General features: G+C 39.6%; 1 protein-coding gene across 1 annotated transcript; it reads left to right on the top strand.

Moving 5' to 3' along the window:
* The first annotated feature begins 5,341 nt into the window (after positions 1 to 5,341).
* On the top strand, positions 5,342 to 20,612 carry LOC121382079 (protein SPA2-like). The gene is made up of 5 exons (XM_041511556.1): positions 5,342 to 5,800; positions 11,826 to 14,184; positions 17,710 to 17,849; positions 18,700 to 18,854; positions 20,340 to 20,612. The coding sequence occupies exons 1-5, from the start codon at positions 5,715 to 5,717 to the stop codon at positions 20,345 to 20,347; spliced, it is 2,748 nt and encodes a 915-aa protein (XP_041367490.1). The 5' UTR covers positions 5,342 to 5,714; the 3' UTR covers positions 20,348 to 20,612.
* Positions 20,613 to 20,895: the final 283 nt, after the last annotated feature.

Here is a 20,895-nt window from a genome sequence, read left to right as displayed (position 1 = left end):
ACGTTTTGAAGGTGTTTTTTTATAAGGTTAACAAATCAACTAGATCAAGAGACGTTAGTATGGAGTCGTTATGGGCTGTCGGTGAAAATTAATTTGGTAATTATAGGTAAATAAATGTGAAGTTTAAATATTCGTATGTGAACAAATTGCAACACGTTTATTTAACATATATCTTAAGTACTTATTTTAATTTTCACATTGTAAATGTACCATAACCTGCTGTATTTAGTTGGTGTAAAGTCCGTTCGACAACAATAAAGCGTCCATGTTTTAAAACAACTTTCGGTTTTTTGGAAATCGAAACCATGATGTTGGCCGTTTCTTGGGATGCATTGCTGTTACTGTTGCAGTTAAACACTGCGCAGTTAACCATCATATAATTACGTCGACAGTATATAATAACGCTAATTATCTTGTAAATTAAATTTCCGATAAACCTGGAGACAAAAAAAAAGAAAAAAAAGACGACGACTAAAAGGCACAACCAAAGAATCAACACGTGTACCGGTATTGCTTGGTAACTCTCACCGATGACGTATTGCCTCGCTTTCGTTCAGATCTATGCATAATCCCGCCCACTTCTGTTTTTACCCCAAACCTAAGACGCGCAGCTGACCGGTGCCTCGCAGCGAGCCGGGCGTTAGAGTAATGCGGTCTTTGACGCTAACTTAATCCATTACACACTACATGTCTTTTGGTGTCCGGTCTCCTTTAACCATGTTTCATTTGTCACTGAGACTAGAGACTGAGTAACTCGATTTACCGTCTAACAATAAAACATCTCTGCTTTGTGGCCGTGATCGTATAGTGGTTAGTACCTTGCGTTGTGGCCGCAATAAACCAGGTTCGAATCCTGGTCATGGGAAAGCAGAAGCTTTTTTTGTTCTTGTTAATCTCTGTATACCTATGTCTACATCCCTCCGTCTGTCCGTCTGTCCGTCTCTCTCTCTCTGAGTTAATATTGTTTTCTAGGACACGACAATTCTATCTTGATATATATAAAATAAAACGTCTGTTGCTTTGACTTTATATAATAATAATATAGAATAATATATTGATGTATATTACTTGTATCAGCATAATGTCAACCGGCCTCGGTGGTGTCGTGGTTAAGCCATGGGACACAAGACTGGTTGGTACTGGGTTCGCAACCCGGTACCGGCTCCCACCCAGAGCAAGTTGTAACGACTAAATGTAAGTGTAAGACCACTACACCCTCTTTTGTCTCACTAACCACTAACACTTAACATCTAATCCACTATCCTGGACAGTACATATAGCTGAGGTGTGTGCCCAGGACAGCGTGGTTGGACCTTAATTGGATATAAGCACGAACATAAGTTGAAATGAAATGAAATTAAAGTCAATATAGTTATTTTATTTTATAAAAAAAAAAAAAAATCAGAAGTCAAAGTCAAAACCAATTCAAATTCAAATTCAATTCAATTCAGTTCAATTCAGTTCAGTTCAGTTTCATTCAACTCAATTCAATTCAATTTGCTGGTTTGATAATCAACCCGCACTTGTTCAACTTCTAACAGGACTCCATATGTTAGAAATGATCTCCATAATTTGATAAACAAACTATTATTTTATAACAACAAATACTGAGTAATAGCAATTATAGACATAATATTACAAAGAAAAATGCACGAAAATTTAAATTCGTGCATATTTAACAATCTTAGTTTGTCACCGAGCCTAGATTTACTTTCTAACAATTTAATATCCCTGCTTTGTGGCCGTGATCGTATAGTGGTTAGTACCTTGCTTTGTGGCCGCAATAACCGAGGTTCGAATCCTGGTCACGGCAAAGTAGTATTTTTTGTTCTCGTCAATATCTAGATCTCTATCTGGCTATCCTCTCCATCCTCCTATGTCTACATCCTTCCATCTATATTCCCCAATCAAAAATCCTGAATCTAGAAACCCATAAAACATTTGAATAAAGTTAAAATAGAGTGAAACTAGAGTCTTTGATAATGAAAGTGGGGATGGGTGGGGAATACCATTAAGGTTTTGTTATTCCTATTTATTCCAGTTTGTACACATTTAGCTGAAAAAGATACATTTTCATATTCATATATAAATACTCTATACAGTACTGCGTAAAACAAATTTGGCTAAAGCATTTTCAATATGGCTAATAAAAATTCCATTTGGGTACAGGTATTTTTGATCCAGGGTGAGCCCTGAAAATGCATACTAGAGCTCGTCTCCATAAGTTTTTTTGTTTGTTTTTTTAAATATGAAAAATACATTTCGTAGTATTAGAAACACCAATAATTGCAGAAACAATTCGGATGTACGGAAATGGATAATCTAAACACCACCTTTTACATTTACCCGTCTCCATAAACAGTGTAGACCCCCACCACCAATGTACTCGGTATCATAAAGATACTGACCGTCAGTTCTCACTGCTCCATTTAAGCGAGGCGCCCCGCCCCGCTATTCCATTTTGCCGCCCTCCTTTCACGTTCCCCGCCCTCCTTTATTTTTGAGAGCCCTCCTTTATTTTTGAGCGCCCCTCTTTATTCTCCAACACCTTTCTCTGCTATTTCCAAATGCACTTTTTTCCACACAAAAAACAACTGGACATAAAAGGAAACAAGCCGCGTTGTGTACGAAAAAGCAATTGACGAAACATTTACGACAGTTACCGTAACGTAATTTAACAGTATTTTTAACAGCCTCTATTTTGTCCAATATTTCTATTCATTTGTATGTTTGATAGACACAATAAAAGTTATATTTTATGTAAGCAATGAAAACATTTTATTTTTTACGGATTCGGCAATCTCCGATTGAAAAAAAAAACCCTCTTATTTGGCGCCAAATTTGTCACGTGATCAGAACGGTCATTCTGTCTTTTGTTTCCGCTTATTAATAACATTAAAAAGGTTCCTGTGTCATATCCCACTAACTATCGTTTGATATTTTGTCCTCAGTTGCAGATATAATTGGTTGAAACTGATGATTTTTACTTTCTGTTATTCTGTTTATTCAGCAGTTCTTTATAAAATATTGTAAACTTTTCATTTTGAGGGGATATGAACGCTTATAAAAACAACGGAAGTGGTAGTGTTTATCATTAAAATCTAACAAAGGACTGAATCAGTACAAATAATAACTGAAAACATAACGTAATAAATGTTGAAACTTGATTTCGAACAATAAAATGTATCAATACATAATCAAATCTAACTTCATTTAGTATGTGTGCAATAATAATTAAAAAGAAAATATTAGACTAACCCAGGGTTAATTGAACTTTGGACAACTTTGATTAATTTTGTACCCGAAATGAAAAACGTAGGCGGGATTCACTTGAGGAGAAATCCATAATTCTCGCAAAGCTAACTTTCTGAGAGAACAGAATCGTAATGTAGAGTATCAAGAGGACGGGAACTAAATCTAGAATTGCACCCTCGCTATACGTAACAAACAACTATGCCTGTCAAGTTTGAGGTGGGCGGGATTTGCAATAGAAATTTAGAAATTAGGTCTGCGACCTAAGACCGAAATACGCTGACACATTCTGCTCATGTCTGGACAAAAAAATAAATTAGAGTGCTCGGCCAAAATGGTGATTTGAGCAATTTAGACGGGCTGCCAAAGTATAGTGCGTCGGACTATTTACCAAAAAAATAAACAAACAATTTCAACCACGGTCAAATAGTTTTAAGTCCGACTAAGCTCCCAAAAAGGAGGTTACCTGTCATAGGAGAGGTTGGCGTTACGGCGATCCCAAGTAGGACTGGACATCAAGCGACGGAATGATGCGCTGGTAACGCGTAGCAGTTAGCGCCCTGGCAACAGCTGGGTATTCCTGGCCTATGACATGCTTGATCATGCGGTGAAGCGATGAGTTGTCCATTTCCGGCACTAGGAGTCCCTGGTCGTAGTTGTTGTTCCGTCGCTTGGACCAGTGCTATTCCTTCACTGGTGGTGGAAGGGTAGATCGAGACCTTCCCTTCGCTACTCGGAAGTAGTTGAAAGGTGTCGGTCAGCACATGGCTCTTGATGAAGGTCTTGTCCCCAGTAGTGCCCATCCTAATAAGGTGTCGGTACCTAGGACGAAGCTTGGGAGCCGTCAGGAGAAAGTCCCCGGGTTGGTCTGGATTCGGCTGAGCGGTCGGCTGTGCTCGTACCCTGTCAGGCTGTTCGCTTGGTGTTGTAGCCTTCCTCTTCGCAACAAGAGGCCTCTCACGGGCTGGTGACTGCACCGAAGTCGCCTTGGTGAGGTGGAGGGGTGTGTGTGTGTATGTGTGTGTGTGTGTGGGGGGGGGGGGGTGTATGTGTGTGTGTGTGTGGTCGGAACACTCGTAGTTTCTTCTCACATAGCCGTGTCAAGTACTTCGGGAGCCGCATCTGTAGATGCCGGGGTCGTAGGCTTCGTCGTCATCTTCCGCAGGGTCGGCGGGGGTGGCGTCGCAGAAGGGACCGCCGATGGGATGGAGCCGCCAGGTTTGGTCCCCCGTGCCGCCCCTGGCGCACGTTTCGTCTTCTTAGTCCTCCTCTACCGCTTTGGTTGTACCAAGTCGCCAAACATCAAAGTCACGGTCGCCCGTGATCCGGTGTTCGTGACTCGATACCCTATCAACATTCCATAGCTAGCAAGCAAGCCCTCCAGGTGGTGGTGGTGGGAGGGGGGGGGGGGGGGGTAGACAAATTGAGAGCACAACCCGCGGAGACTTCTGTTCTCATCATAACCGCTGAAGGAATTGGTACGGAAAGAGTCTATCTCATGTCGGGTTTTGGAAAAATGCGGACCGGACCGAAACCGGATACCTAATGTAAATGAGGAATCAGATTTCTACACGTTTTGTTATTTTAATATGGCGAATCTAGGATTTTGTAAGTGGTGGAGTGGGGTAAAACAATTAGAAAAAGGATATCTGAGTTTGCGGAAGGCAAATGCGCTGAGCCCCCGAAAGGAGTAGGTCTGATGGGGGATGGGAGGGGACGACGCAACATGCTCCTCCAGAAAAAAATTCAATATAGGCCTAGGCCTAGATACATATCAATTATATACTATGATTTAGGCTATTGGGGAATTGAATGTAAACCAAGAAACAAAAAGGAACACGTGTAATATTAGATACACGTGGGTTAAATCATTAAGTAATGTAAAATCAGAAGATGTTTTACCCCTCCCCTCCGTCTCCTTTTCTCCGCCACCATCCCGAAATTAAAACTTTTTAATATATATTTATTTTTAATAAAACAAATCCTCAGTTCTTCCAAGAGGAGGATGTGCAGTAACATCCATTTATTCGGTCCACAGAAATAGTTATGCAGAGGAGGCTTGGGTTGCGATTGTGTTTAATCTGTGGTTCCCACAGAGATTAAACAAACGAGAAGGAAATGAATAAATATTTTGTTCAGTATATTTGTAGTGACGTAGGTTTTTTTATAAATAGTTATGAGACTATGGGTGTGAGAAAACAATGACTTTGCTTATTTTGGAATCATTTTTAAACTACAATATAAAGATTAAACGTTTAAAATGACAAAACGTGTACAAATCTAATTCCTCACCTACATTAGACATCGAATTCCGTTCCGTTCCATTCCATTCCTGTCCGCGTTTTACTAACACCCTCTGATGTCTACCACCACGTCCGCCTACGTGACGGTGACGTACGTCTGTTGCCTTGTCAATCGTTCGATGACAATCGAAACGTTACAGATTTCTGTATGCAATTGCAATGAAAAGACTTAACAAAGTGTTACGGTTTAATAAAGAGAAGAAAAAAAAAGGTCATTCAAGTGACAATGCGAGCCAAAATAACAGGTATCAATGTTAGAAACTAACCATTAGTTACAAACGAACATATTATGTGAATCTTCCAAGCATAGAAATAACACAGAACTCAGAAACTGAAAGTGAAACCGTTGGTCTATACATTAGTATTAAATTTTGTTTTAAACAGCATTGTTTGTTCGAGACGGTATGTGGTATTTTATGTTGTTGGTTTGGTTTTGTACATTTCATTTATTTGAGTTTTATATTTATTTATTTTATTCATTTATTGTTGGTATGTACACGCGTGCGTGCGTGCGTGTATGTGTGTTTTCTATTGGAAAGACGGCGTTACAGTTTACACGCTATGGCGAATATGACTTTTGACGTCACTCATGACGTCACACGCATAGATACATTACACAATTACTCATTTGACCTCTAGGTCATCGTACATTGTGGCTGAAAATAACACAATATAAATATTATTTTTTATGGTTTGCAGGATAAAGATAATTAGGGGATAACCCTACTGTGTTTTCCGATTTGCGGACGTAGGGCCTATATCGGTGGTTTTACTGTCGCAAATTTAGTTTTATTGGCGACACGTTATTCTAATTAAACTGTTTGCTGGTAGATTTTAAATAGAAAAGTGTTACATTTTTAGTAAGAATAAGCACATAAACGTCACCAGCTGGTGACGTCATTAGGCAGCCCATTAACAGACGATGGGTGGTCGAACAATTAGCGGCTCGAACATAGATGTGTAATTAGACATATTTAATCAGCTCTTGTGATTAGATAACGACTAATAAAGAATAATATGTTCATTTCTGACATAAAAAAACTTCTCAGTATTTAGGGCCGTAGCTAGCGGGGGGGGGGGGGGGGGGGGGTGGGGGTCCGGAAAGCATTATAGAAACTTAAACAAAATTCTCTTCTTAACTGTTTAAGGAGTTTTAGACTATTAACTACTAAGTTGCGCCCCCCCCCCCCCAAAAAAAAAAAAAAAACACAAAAAAAAAAACAACAACGACAAAATATCCTAGCTACGGCCTGGTATTTAACGACTTCTGTACGTAATATGAACGCTACAGAAATTGTCTTTATGATGTCATTACAAAACAACCTTATTCTTTGCATAACCTATGACATATTTCTGCCAGAAAATTTGCTACCGGTATATCGGTGATTTTACCACCTGAAATTTTTAGTAGAGATCCAATCAGATTCGTTCTTACAAAGGTGTTGAATTAGAATAACTAGTAAATGACGTTGGATATCTGGCAGAGCCTCGCGGAATTTCCCATTCTTACCTTCGTAGGATAAAGCAGATATATCCGACGTCATTAACTAGTTATTCTCTATATAACTGTCCAAATGTCTGTCATGCTCGCTTATCGTGAGAGTACTCGGGCTAAACCTTGAGTGTTCACTTTTGTGAGAAGACAGATAGACAAACCGTTTATTAAAGTCTCACCCCATTACAACAGAATACAATTTAGCATATAAATACAAGCAATATAGCCTAAATTATAAAATTGTAATGAGCAATTCTATACTGAGTTATGAGAAACTATTCGCTGAAAGTATCTAAAAGACAAATAAAGTAAACAACCCAAAGCATACACGCGATTGTTACTTGGTACTCGCCCTGACAAATATAATAATATAAAAAAAAAAGTTTTACCACCTATAAAGTGTTGTCCCTTACCCTTTGTTTACCTTGATGCAAAATGAGTACCGCTTTTCAATGGTTGCAACAAAAAAAAAGGCGTCTCAGTGGTCCCATGTCACCCCCGAGAGATAAACAACTTCCTGGCACTTCCCCTACGTTTCTTTAACAGGTGGTTGTTAATTTTATTTTTAGCAGGGGGTCATTCTCCCCTAGAAAATATATTGAAAAAAGAAAGAAGAAAATTAGCTTGAGCAGAGAAGGGCTTTGAACCACGAATCCCTCCCCCTTCACATGCCCCCATTTGATTATCAGCTATTTAGGGTTATGCAATGTTGAAAGTGGGACAACTCCCCATTTCATTATGGTGTGAAAACAGAGACGAGCATCCATAGGGACCAAGGGAGCACTTACCTCCCTTGGATCTGCACCTGAATTTCTTATGTAGGACCTATGTATAGTATTTGCCAATCAACGTATATGTTTAAAATATTAATTGGCATATACCAGCATGATGAATTTGACTTAATGCTGGAAACAAAGTGTGGGGGGGGGGGGGGGGGGGCATATTGGCATATACCAGCATGATGAATTTGACTTAATGCTGGAAACAAAGGGTGGGGGGGGGGGGGGGTGGAGGGATCTATGCCTCCCCACTTAAGGGTGAAAATGTACTTTTGTTTGCTTTCTATATAAATAAAGATAAAGACGTGGGTTGTAGATATTGTGCCCCCCCCCCCCCCCCCCCCCCCTCAACACACCAGATATCGTTTTTACGGGCCTGTTCGCCTAACCATGCCTAGGCTATACTTTATTATGTGCCAACATGTCTTGTCCGTCCCTGGAAACATTCCCGTGGACACTCAATATTAATTTAAAACAGTTGATACCTACATATAGAACTGAATGTCAGGATCATTATGTGGTGTGTTACCCGTCTAATGAGATTTAATGAGAGTTGCTTCCCTTTTTGAAGTAAAGCGGGTAATTATTTCAAACATCTGACGGTGATACCCTGGCGAACAGTTTACCATCAGTTTCTGTCAAAGAGGGTACGACAGGTAAAATTGCATGTAATATCTTGGAAATTAAGGGATACATTTATTTATCTTTTTAGACAGATTATCCGATTTGTTGTCGTCTGCATCATGCATGTCGTTCATTTGTGAGGTTTCTCCACAATTCAGCCTGAATTTCAGGAACATTTTCATTAACAATACAGTTCAGACAAGTAGCCGAAGTATCTAAATAGAAAACTTTACAATCCCGTAAAACTGTTAATTTTACTAAGTCGTTTTTGTTTATACCTTACTGATATTGTGTCCACACGACTCGTAGAAATTGACTTAAAATGGAGGAAGACGAATTAACATTCGGTGCGTGTCACATGACCTCACATGTGGCAGATCAACAAGACCAAATCATTTAATTTTTTATGATTTTTAAGCCCGTTAGAATTAGTTTCAATTATTATATTCGATCTGCAAAAGGTATGCTACATTTTTGTGCCTTTATTGTGGTGAATAGTATTCGTAATCCATTCATAACAATTGTAAATAATTTTGAGTGTATAAATTGTGTTAATTAAGAATCAATTCATTAAACAAAATCTATTTTACAAACTATTCACTGCTTTGTACGTAATGCCTATCACAAACTAATTAAAATTAGCTCCACTATTACATGTGGATCTAACAGCAACCCGTTGGAGCTCATGTCCAGTTGATCTTTCATTCGACCAATGAAAACCTTACTTGCAAAATCATGACAGTGGTTTGATGATGATGATGATAACTAGTTTAACGTGCCCATATACCACTAGGGTTTCGAACACGCCCATCCCGAGTCCGACCTCCGATAAGATCGGTGGCCTGACTCGGGATGTGTGTGTGGGGGGGGGGGGGGGGGGGGGGGGGGGGGGGGGGGGGGGGGGGGGGGGGGTAGTGTTGAAAATGGGCAGAATTTTGAAAATAGCAATTAGTAAAAAGGTTAATATAATAATTTTTTTTAAAATAAGAAAAATATGACAAGCCAAAAAAAAAAAATAATTGACTGCTCGGCCGAATATTTATATAATTTGGAGCATTTTAGAAGGACAGTCCAAAAATAAATAAGAGAAAGAAGATAGGATCGGACTATTTAATAATATTAAAAAAAAAGTAATTTCGACATAAAATTTTGAACAAAGGTCTAAATGTTTAAAGTCCAATCTATATGTCCACGTGAATGGCCTCGTTAAGGCCGTTAGGGTGTGGAGGTTGGCCTACGGCGAACTGATGAGCGGAGAACCGGCAAAGGCGGGGATGAAGTGCTTCCATCTCTGGTCGGCGAGGATGGTTATAACACTCCTGTAGTCGTTGCCGAAAAGGGCCTTGACGATCCTGTGGATGGTATGGCTATCCATCTCTCTAACTAGGACCGCTTGTCGGTAGACTCCTTCTCGGCGCTCAGTTAGTACCAACCCTGTCTTGCCGGCTGTAGACTTGATGGTGTGTAGCTCGTAAGCGCTTCCATCAGGCAGTTGTTTCAGCTCTGGTTCCACTAGTCCGCCCATCAGTAATACCGGATCCGAGGTGTCCCCTGCACGAACTTCAGGAAGCCGGACCCGATTTTCCCGACGGCTTCCGAGTCGGAGGGGGACGGTGCCTGTGAAGGCGGAGGCCTTGCCTTGTCAGGGTGGTCGTTCGGCTGAGCGACGGCCTTCCTCTTCGCAACGGCTCCTGCCCGGACCGCCGCCTTCCGAACTGGCAAGACTGGTGACAGTGGCCAGTTACGTGTAGGCGGTGGCGTAGAGGGAGATGGAGGTCCATCTGCGGGCGTCTCGCACATGGCGCGTTGAGAGTGTTGATGGCGGGTCCGGATGAGCTGGTCCTTTCGTGGCGGCGACGCAGAAGGGACCGCCGCTGGCGGTTGAGCCGCCAGTTTTGTTCCCCTCTGAGCCGCTCCTGGCGCACGTTTCTTCTTCCTCCGTCCTCTTATCAGTATTGACATCAAGCGATGGGTGGTGGTAAACTGCGGACCGATCCAGAACGCTTGACAAACTGAATTTTTCCTTAAAAACAAACAAAACAACTAAGTGTTCGTCAACTGTGCATAGTTAGCAAACATAGTTGTTTCATGTAGTGGCCTTAAAATACAAAATGACGAACTGCACGATACATTTTTCAAACGCATGCGCCTGAATGTAGTTGCAGGTTTTCCTGTTTACTGGAGGGTGCTTCATCTTTGTTTAATACAATGGATTTGTTTTACGTCCACATTGTTGATTTTTCATGTTACCTGATTACAATCTATTTTGTTTCATGTATCGTAGCTGAAAAATGTAGAATAGTATTTTCCGTAAATATCGTATTCATGTTTTTGTCATTATGTGAACGCAGTTTGGGATGTCGATGGTACATGAAATGCAGTGTCCAATTTCAAAAGATTTCAAACCCATGCAGCTAGGGGCTCATTTTTACCAATCTGACTGAAATCGGCTCTACTGGTCTACCAGTAAATCGGACAGCATTGCATGGATACCCATGACTAGGTGACATTATATTTTTATCTGTAAATAAACTTTTATTAAAATATCGAGCACGTGAGAGCATGACATAATAGGTCCAGGTCATGACATAATACATCGAGCACTCAAAATAATATTCTAAATGTTTGACATCTTTAAAGTAAGAAAAATAAGTGTCCTAAATATACTATGGTGGTATATTTTAGACATTGTTTTCTTACAGGTCAGGTTAGGTCATATATAGTGTTTAATATGCACATTCAGTTGTAGTGCATGCCTGTCATGGGTGCAAGTTCTTGCATGAGCAAGCCCTTGTGTCCATGACAGGAAGGGGCGGGGAAGGTGGGATTCTCGCTTACAACTTAGCACTTAAGGAGCACTGAAGACTGGTTGTTGTGGCCGAGGTAAACACGGCGAAAGAGGCGGAGATTAATTTCCAAAAAAAATTCTCAGTAGGAGAATTAAGCCAAAAAGCCTCACTTTATTTTCTGGCAGAAAACCTGTCCACGAATCATCTGCCGTTAGCCACATATTCTCTGGTCATTTATCATTATAGTCTTGGGACCACCAGTCTCGCCTCCCTACCTATCATCAGCCAGGAGAGTGACAAACTGGATGACTAGAGGTAGACGATAACCTGACTATTACATTCATAAATGATCAACTGTACATAATTTCTAGTGATTTTTTATGATTATATAATTGTATATATATTTTCTAATTTTCTCAAAAGCTCAAAACACATGGTATTTTTTCATAAATATATTAAAGGCATTTTAGACAGAGCAGAGCATTTTTACTTATTATATGCATCATAAAACAGAAAACAATGTCACATTATGTTTTTAGCAGGAATTTATTTGTAACATATATATTTCATTTTTTTTTTGAAGGCCTGTGCGACCAACAGCTCCTGAACCTGCACAAGGCGATGGTCAAGAAATTGCTTCTGATTCCAAAATCCAAGAAGCAGACAAGGATTTCAAGCTCCAAGAAACAGCCACTGTTTCGAAAATCCAGGATACAGCCACTGATTCCAAAATCCAAGAATTAACATCTGATTCCAGACTCCAAGATACAGCTAGTGATTCGGAGGTGAAAGAACCAGCTTTCAATGCCAAGGTCCAAGAAACAGCCATCCATTCCAAGGTCCAGGAAGCGGCTTCGGATTGTATCATTCAAGAAATGGCTTCACATTCCAAAATCCAAGAAGCAGACACCAATTCAAAGGTCCAGGAAACAGATACCGATTGCAAGGTTGAAGAAACGACTTCTGATTTCAAAGTCCAGGAAACTGCCATTGATTCAAAGATCCAAGAAATGGCTTCTGATTCCAGGGACCAAGATATAACTACTGGTTCCAAGGTCCAGGAAACCGCTCCTGATTTCACAGACCAAAAACCAGCTATCGATTCCAAGACCCAGGAAACAGTTACTGATAGCAAGGTCCAAGAAATGGCTTCTGATTCCAAAATCCAAGAATCAGACACCGATTCGAAGGTCCATGAAACAGCTACTGGTTGCAAAGTCCAAGAAATGGATTCTGATTCCAAGGTCGAAGAACCAGCAACCGATGCCACGGTCCCAGAAACAGCCACTGATTCCAAGATCCATGAAACAGTTATGGATTGTAAGGTTCAAGAAATTGGTTCTGATTTTAAAATCCAAGAACCAGACACCGATTTCAAGGTCATGGACACAAATACTGATCGCAAGGTCCAAGAAATGGCTTCTGATTCCAATGTTGAAGAACCAGCTACCAATGCCACGGTCCAAGAGACAGCCACCGATGCCGAAGTCCAAGAAACCGCCACCGATTGTAAGATCCAGGAGATAGCTACTGACTGTAAGGTTCACGAAATGGCTTCTGATTCCATGGTCGAAGAACCAGCTACCGATGCCAAGATCGAAGAAACAGCCACCGATTCCAAGATCCAGGAAACAGCTACTGATGGTACAGCTCAAGAAATGACTTCTGCTTCCAAACTCCAAGAAGCAAACACCGATTCCAAGGTCCAAGAAACAGCATCTGATTCCAGGTTCCATGATATATCTACTGATTCAGAAGTCAAAGAACCAGTTACCAATGACACGGTCCAAGAAACAGCCACTGATTCCGAGGTCCAGGAAAGGGCTTCTGATAGTAAGTTTCATGAAATTGCTTCTAATTCCAAGATCCAAGAAGCAGACACCCATTTCAAGGTCCAGGAAACAGCTACTGATTTCAAGGTCAAAGAACCAGCTACCGATGCCAAGGTTCAAGAAACAGCCACCGATTCAAAGATCCAGGAAACAGCTACTGATTGTAAGGTTCAAGAAATGGATTCTGATTTCAAAGTCACCGCCATCGATTCAAAGATCCAAGAAATGGCTCCTGATTCCAGGGTCCAAGATATAACTACTGGTTCCAAGATCCAGGAAACCGCTCCTGATTTCACAGACCAAGAAAAAGCTATCGATTCTAAGATCCAAGAAACAGCTACTAACTCCAACATCCAAGAAACGGTTTTTCGTTGCAAGATCCAACACACAGCTACTGATTTCAAGGGAAAAAAAATGGCTTCTGGTTCCAAGATCCAGGGTATGGTTACTAATTATAAGATTAAAAAAATGGCTTCTGATTCCAAGATCCAAGAAACAGCTAGTGATTCCAAGGCCCAAGAAACAGTGACTGATTCCAAGGTGCAGGAAACCGCTGCTGATTGTGTGGTTAAGGAAATGGCTTCTGATTCCAAAATCCAAGAAGCAGACACCAATTACAAGGTCCAAGACATGACTTCTGATTCCAAAGTCCAGATAACAGCCACCAATATAACTACTGATTCAAAGGACAAAAAAACAGCTATTGATTCCAAGATCCAAGAAACAGCTCCTGGTTCCATGGCGCAAGAAACAGATACTGATTCAAAGGTCCACGAAACAGCTACTGATCCAAAGGTTCAAGAAAGAGCCATTGATTCCAACATCCAAGAAACGGCTTCTGATTCCAAGATCCAAGAAACAGACACTGAATCCAATGTAAAGGAAGCAGCTACTGATCGCAAGATCCAAGAAATGACTTCTGATTCCAAGGTTCAGAAAACAACTACTAATTGGAAGGTCCATAAAATGGTTTCTGATTCCAAAATCCAAGAAGAAGATACCGATACCAACGTCCAAGAATCGGCTACTTATAGCAAAGTCCAGGAAACAGCTACTGATTCCCAGATCCCAGAAATAGCAGCTGATTCCAAGGTCCAAGATATTTTACAGGTGATTCAACTGAGTGTAAAGGTGTATTTTAAAGCTCACATTCAAATATGATGTAATCCAGACAAATAAATTTTATTTTTATGTTTTTAATCTGAAGAATGGTAATACAGTGAAACCCTTAAAAATCAGACACGAAACTGAAAGTTAAATATCAGTATAAAACAGAACTTTTCTAAAGTTGGATACTCTTTAAACCTGAACTTCGAGATTACACCTTCAATATCAAGAGCCATCCATATAGTGCATCTGCCACGGGAAGATTAATGCATGCCCGAACATGGGGTAGGGAGGGGAGTGAAGGTGTACATAAGGGGGAGGGGATTAAACAAATATAAATTCCAGATTTTGTGTGCATTGGCGTGGCCTTCTAGATTTTATATTGAGTGGATATTCACATTTAGAGGTGGGAGATGGGCACCACACTATGAGTTATGATGTGGGGAAACAAGCAAAAGTAAAAGGTGGTGTGGAAAAAAGGTGTGTTTGGGTGGGATAACACCCTGACTACACCAGTGTTTTTATGCAACTACTTTATGGATGGGCCTCACCAAAAGAGACTTGATCCTTTACAGTCAAATTTGGTACCTGAGTTGACCACCCAATGATTGCACCAATGATATCTATAGTAAGGAGATTAGAGACAAAGTGAAATAAACATGTCCAAGTGAAGACTAACTAATGTCAAAACCTATATTTCTTTCTTTTTGACCGACTGTTCAAAATTGCGCCCAAATTCCTCAATCAAAACTTGCGCACCTTTTCTCTTTTTGCATAATTCTTGCTCCATTCAAAATTCCATTGCACCATTAACCCCCCTCCGCCTGCTACCGACCACGGTCGGGCTGCTGGTGCTCACTTGGACCTGCCAGTGCAGGCAGTCCATCCTCTCCCCAACCCAACCCCCACCTTTCCTGTCCTGGACGGCTCTTGTTCCCAAGACAGGAATGCGCTACAACAGCTTGCTCTGAATGTGCACGTAAAGACATATGACCTGACCTGACGAACTGATTCTTTAGGAAATGGTAAATAAATAAATATTCACTGGCAGTATTAAGTTAGGCAACATTTCCCAAATGCTGTAAGTTTAGCAGTGTTCGAGATTGAAATTTTTGGCCATTATACTAGTTGGATACTAACATTTCAAAATCTGGTATCCCACCTGAGAATTTAGTATTATATGGTATCCCGGTGGGATACTGGACTATTGAAGTCTGGTATCTAAAATTAAATTCTGGTATCCCCGGGATATCGGGATACCGTTAATTTCGAACACTGTTTAGCCAGGTATCGTTAAACAAAACAAAACTGTAAATTCATACTTACAATCCTACATTATTGTTTGTTTTGTTTTGATTAAAGCACAGTGATTTATTAATCATTGGCTATTGGATGTCATACATTTGTTATTTGACATAGTCAAGGGATCTTTTATATGCACCATCCCACAGACAGGATAGCACATAACACGGCCTTTGATATACCAGTTGTGGTCCACTGGCTGGAATGAGAAATAGCCCAATAGGTCCACCGAGGCGGATCTATCCTAGATCGACTGCACATCAGGCGAGCGCTTCCGGGTTGAATGTCAGTAACATGGTTAGCTTTCTGACACTTACTTTCTTCCATCAGTATCGTATAATAATAATAATAATATATAATAATATATTCTATTTATTATCTGTATATATCGTGCTCAATGATGTCATGGTTAAGCCATCGGACATAAGGCTGAAAGGTACCGGCTCCCACACAGTGAGTTTTAAACGACTCACTTAGTAGCTGTAAGGCTAATCACTTACAACTAACAACTAACCACTAATCCACTGTCCAGAGCCCATGCTTATAAAACTTTTTAGAGTCCAGACTCAATCTCTAATGACATCACACACATACAATTTGTATGGCGTTGTTATGGCATTACGGTCTCACTCTATTAAGAGTCTCGAGTCTAGACTCTAACCGGAAGTCGGTCCACGTGGTTTTTACCTAGGTAACCAATTGTTCGGTTACGTGAATTATATTTGCATATCCTGTGGATTACCTGATCGGTTACCTCAAAATTACGTTGAAATTATATTTTAAATACATAATTTTTAGCTCAAACATAAAGTTAAAACAAAATACAAAAGAAAACATTTTATAAAACAGTTTCTTTGATGCTTGCAAATCGAAAGAAGTGACTTGTAGATGTTTCTCTTGTTTTCGTACGATCGTAGCATTGTAGATTTATTATTATTATTATTATTATTATTATTATTCACGACTTGCCATCGGGATCGTAAAAAGTAACTTTTAGTTGCCTGAATCTAAAAATCACTGTCCTCGGGCATCGGGCCACCGTTTTCTAGAACCTCTGTGCAGCTTGCGGAAGTTAACACTATTGTAAAAGGAATTAATGGATTAATTAATGAATTAATGTTTAACGACACCCCAGCACGAATATTGTAAAAGGACTAAATATCAGCCCAGTACAGAAACAAAATAGATACATTTGGAGGAAAAATGCCCATTCCCTGGTGCACGATTAGACTAATAATTTTCTTTTATAAATAACAAATAAAGGCTACCATTTGTCACTGATAATATGTAAAATTTAGTATACAGCAGATTAAAAAAACCCCACCAAAAACCCAAACAACAAATGTCCAGTGCCTCTGAACTATAAAACAAGCTACATGTACTCATTGGTGCATGATTAGATTAATAAAAATAAATCTTATAATAACAAAAAGAAAGACCACAATTTGACACATATTTTGCGGTGGCTATGCTACTTTCACTTTATGGATGGTACTTCTATACTACAGTGACGTTCCAAATGTTTGTTATTTAAAGCTCATTATGCGATGTTAGTATTTTTCAGCTTTTGAGACATTTTTGGATTTTTGTTAACGTTAAAACCGTTTTCAACCTTTGTAAAATTATAGGCAATCCAATATTAAATCTACATATATCCCTTTAGAGATAAAATAGCAGCAGATAATTTAGGCGCCTTAGCGGTCCGTGCACATTTCTTTCAAACGTTTGGCTCCTCTCTATTCTGAGACTTTGGTCGCAAGTTACAATCGTTGCAATATACCGTTGTCTACTGGTTTGCCGCGCATCAAGTATCTAAGCATGGGTCGGAATACTAGTAGTATGCCTGCATAAATAAACTTCCTATAATCGTGAAGTTTGCAAGTTTTAATTTCTGAACGTCTACAGGTCATGACGTAAATTTAATTTTGCGTAACCGACACGCGAACAGAATGGCGATTCGCGTAAAATATTGTGACCTGCTCTAAATGCTTTATAAACACCAGGCTGTGGTACCTTCCTGCCCCGGAACCACCCACTGGCTGTGTCAGAGGCTGAACCTTTATTGGATATGGGCACGTAAATAGAGTTCCCATTCCCATATAGCTGTGGTGTGTGTGCCCAGGACAGCATGCTTGAACTTTAATTGGATATAAGCACAAAAGAAAGTTGAAATGAATGAACGAAGGAATTAATTATCATTATTGTTATTACTATTAACTACTTCAGAATGTCTGGAGCTTGGATGAATTTAACGCTGTCTTGTTCCAAGAAGAGTACGATAAAGTCTTCAAACAAAAAAAATCCTGGTTGACAGACTACATTCAAAATCAAGCTGCTAAAGAGAAGTTGTGCATATCAGTTCAGCAGTGAGTTGAAAATTAAATGTATTAGGGAGGAGGTTCCAATATTGAAGATGGGTGGGGTGGGGGGGGGGGGGAAGAAGGTGGAGGCATCATGATTATTATCTTATGCCAGATAGGTCTGCCTCATTTAATTTAATCCATACACACTTTATAATTTATACAGTGAAACCCCTATAGACCAAACACTCTGTAAACCGGAATTTCTTCAAAACCTGGAGGTTCTTCATGGTCCCTTTTTAAATATCAGTATATAAAACCTCTCTAAACCAAATACCTCTTAAAACTGAACTTTTTACTTGGAAATTGGACTTAGTAACAAGCCTCTTTTCTTTATACTTTGGAAGGAGCTTGAGCCATTTTATTTTATCATTCAGTCAGAGCTTCTAGAATTTTCATAAAATCCACTAGCCATGGGATCAGTGATTTAAAACGTTTACTAGCCATGATTACAAATTCACTAGCCCTACTTTACTTTACTTTAAGATCATACAGTTTTACTAAATAATAGTAATAATCGGATATGTCACCTAAAGAGGGAGGTGGAGCTTAAAACACTAACATTGGGGGGTTTGGTGGGGTGGGGGGTGGGGTGAGCAGGATATTCATATTTACAAAATAGACTTAACTGCAACATTTGACCCAAAAACAAATCAATAGCCATCGGGCATGGCAATAGTAGTTATTTACTAGCCCAACACTGAATATCACTAGCCATGGGAGTGAGGCTACCATAATCTAGAAGCCCTGGTTATTCAGCATTGTACTTCATTTTCAAATGAAAAGACTAACATATACATGATTATGTATAATAATATTTGATTTATCATTAAAAACAGTAATTTGATTTTTTCAGTTCTGCTCCCGCCAGTGCCTGCAAGCAGTTGAAAAATCCATTGATGGAAGCTTTAAGAATCGAACAGCCATTTACAGCAAGACAAAGTCAAAGAAGAAGTGACATGGATATTTTTGCAAAACGATCTTGGTATAATCAGAGACTAGTGGAAGAAGGTAAGTTGAGTGGTAGTTGTCCAGGGTCCTGGTTTACAAAGCGATCTTAGCACTATGATCACATTAAGTCCACAGCTACCTAAGATCCTTTCGTAAAACAGGGTCCAGAGTGTTAATCATAAAGTTTGTGCTTATATTGATCACATCCTTAGAGATTGAAATCAGGGCCCATATTTTAAAAGCTATCTTAGCGCCCTATGTCGATGCAATAAAATAAGATGGCAACTTTTGGCTGTAATTTGAATAAATGTTACTAATATCAGGGTATGCTCACTTCTACTGGTAAGAAGACTTTTGACAGAACACTCATAATATCCTGTATCCAACACGATCTCTTACGACGCCTGACAGGTGTAGTAATATAGTCAGAGCCTATATTTTCAAAGCTATCTTAGCTGTCACAATACTGTAAAACCATCGTAGGCTATGATGTATGCATAGTAACATCATAGCCTATATAGTAATGTTTCAGTTTCTATGTTGGTGTTTTTATGGAAGCACTAATTATGTCTGTTAAGTGCTTTCTAACATGTATGTTATTAGTTTCTCTAAAAAAAAAAAATTTATTCCACATATATAATATATAGTACTTTATATCTGAAAATGTAGATGTGTTTAAAAAAAATTCCAGTCTTTTAAAGTAAAGTAAAGTAAAGTTTGTTTTATTTAACGACGCCACTAGAGCACATTGATTTTTTATCTTATCATCGGCTATTGGACGTCAAACATATGGTCATTCTGACACTGTTTTTTAGAGGAAACCTGCTGTCGCCACATAGGCTACTCTTTTACGACAGGCAGCAAGGGATCTTTTATTTGCGCTTCCCACAGGCAGGATAGCACAAACCATGGCCTTTGTTGAACCAGTTATGGATCACTGGTCGGTGCAAGTGGTTTACACCTACCCATTGAGCCTTGCGGAGCACTCACTCAGGGTTTGGAGTCTGTATCTGGATTAAAAATCCCATGCCTCGACTGGGATCCGAACTCAGTACCTACCAGCCTGTAGAATGATGGCCTAACCACCATGCCACCGAGGCCGGTAGTCTTTTAAAGTACCAGCATTTAAATGGTTGTTGCTGATATGTAAAACAATAGTCAAATTTTTACTGTTATATTAAATATCATGTAATAATTAATGTCCACTTCATGGGCTACTCCTTTCGATTAGCAGTAAGGGTTCTTTTATATGCACCATCCAACAGACAGGGCAGTACATACCACGGCCTTTGATATACCAGTTGTGGTGCACTGGCTGGAATGAGAAAGAGCCCAATGGGTCACCGACGGGGATCGATCACAGACCGACCGCGCGTCGAGCAAGCACTTCACCACTGGGCTACATACTGTCCCTCCAAGGGCATAAAAGACACATGAACCAAATTGTAAAAAAACCCTAAAAAATTAAAATGTATGCGCCCTTGGTCCTAACCTCTACAGGCCAATATTTATAAAAATGCTATTTTTTTCTGTTACATATTCCAGGCGAGTAGCAGCCTTAGAGATAACACAACGAAGACGACATCTATGTGCCAGCTACTCAGAGATCTTCAGACTAAAAACAAAGACATTTTCTAATCTCTTACCTGTATGCTGGCTGTTTACACTGGTCAGCTTTACAGATGTACAGTGTATTAATATTTGTATATATATTTTGTTTCACTTGAAGTATATTTATTTATATATTGAAAACATATAAATTTATTTATTTCAGTGTACTGAGGCGTGTAGTTCAAAAATAATAAAACTATTATTATACTTGCATAAAATGTGTTTGTTTTTTCTGTATTTACTGTTGGAATGATGTTGATGGCTCAACTAATTCTGGCTTTATTAATCCCCTACAAGTCCAACGGGGGGGAGAGAGGAGGAGGAGGAGGAAGAGTCTTGATATATTGAGCTGAAATTTTGTATATAGCTTTATCATGTTCTGTTACGGATAAGATTTGACTTTCTTGACAGTTTACCAATTGTTTACGGAGTTATGGCCCTTGAATTCATGAGACATTAATTTTTTTAATCCAAACTTTTGGTTTCCAAT

Source organism: Gigantopelta aegis, chromosome 9 (assembly GCF_016097555.1).
Source record: "Gigantopelta aegis isolate Gae_Host chromosome 9, Gae_host_genome, whole genome shotgun sequence".
NCBI classification, from domain to species: domain Eukaryota; kingdom Metazoa; phylum Mollusca; class Gastropoda; order Neomphalida; family Peltospiridae; genus Gigantopelta; species Gigantopelta aegis.
Note: the sequence above shows the minus strand (reverse complement) of the source record. Positions and strands in the feature narration are given on the sequence as shown.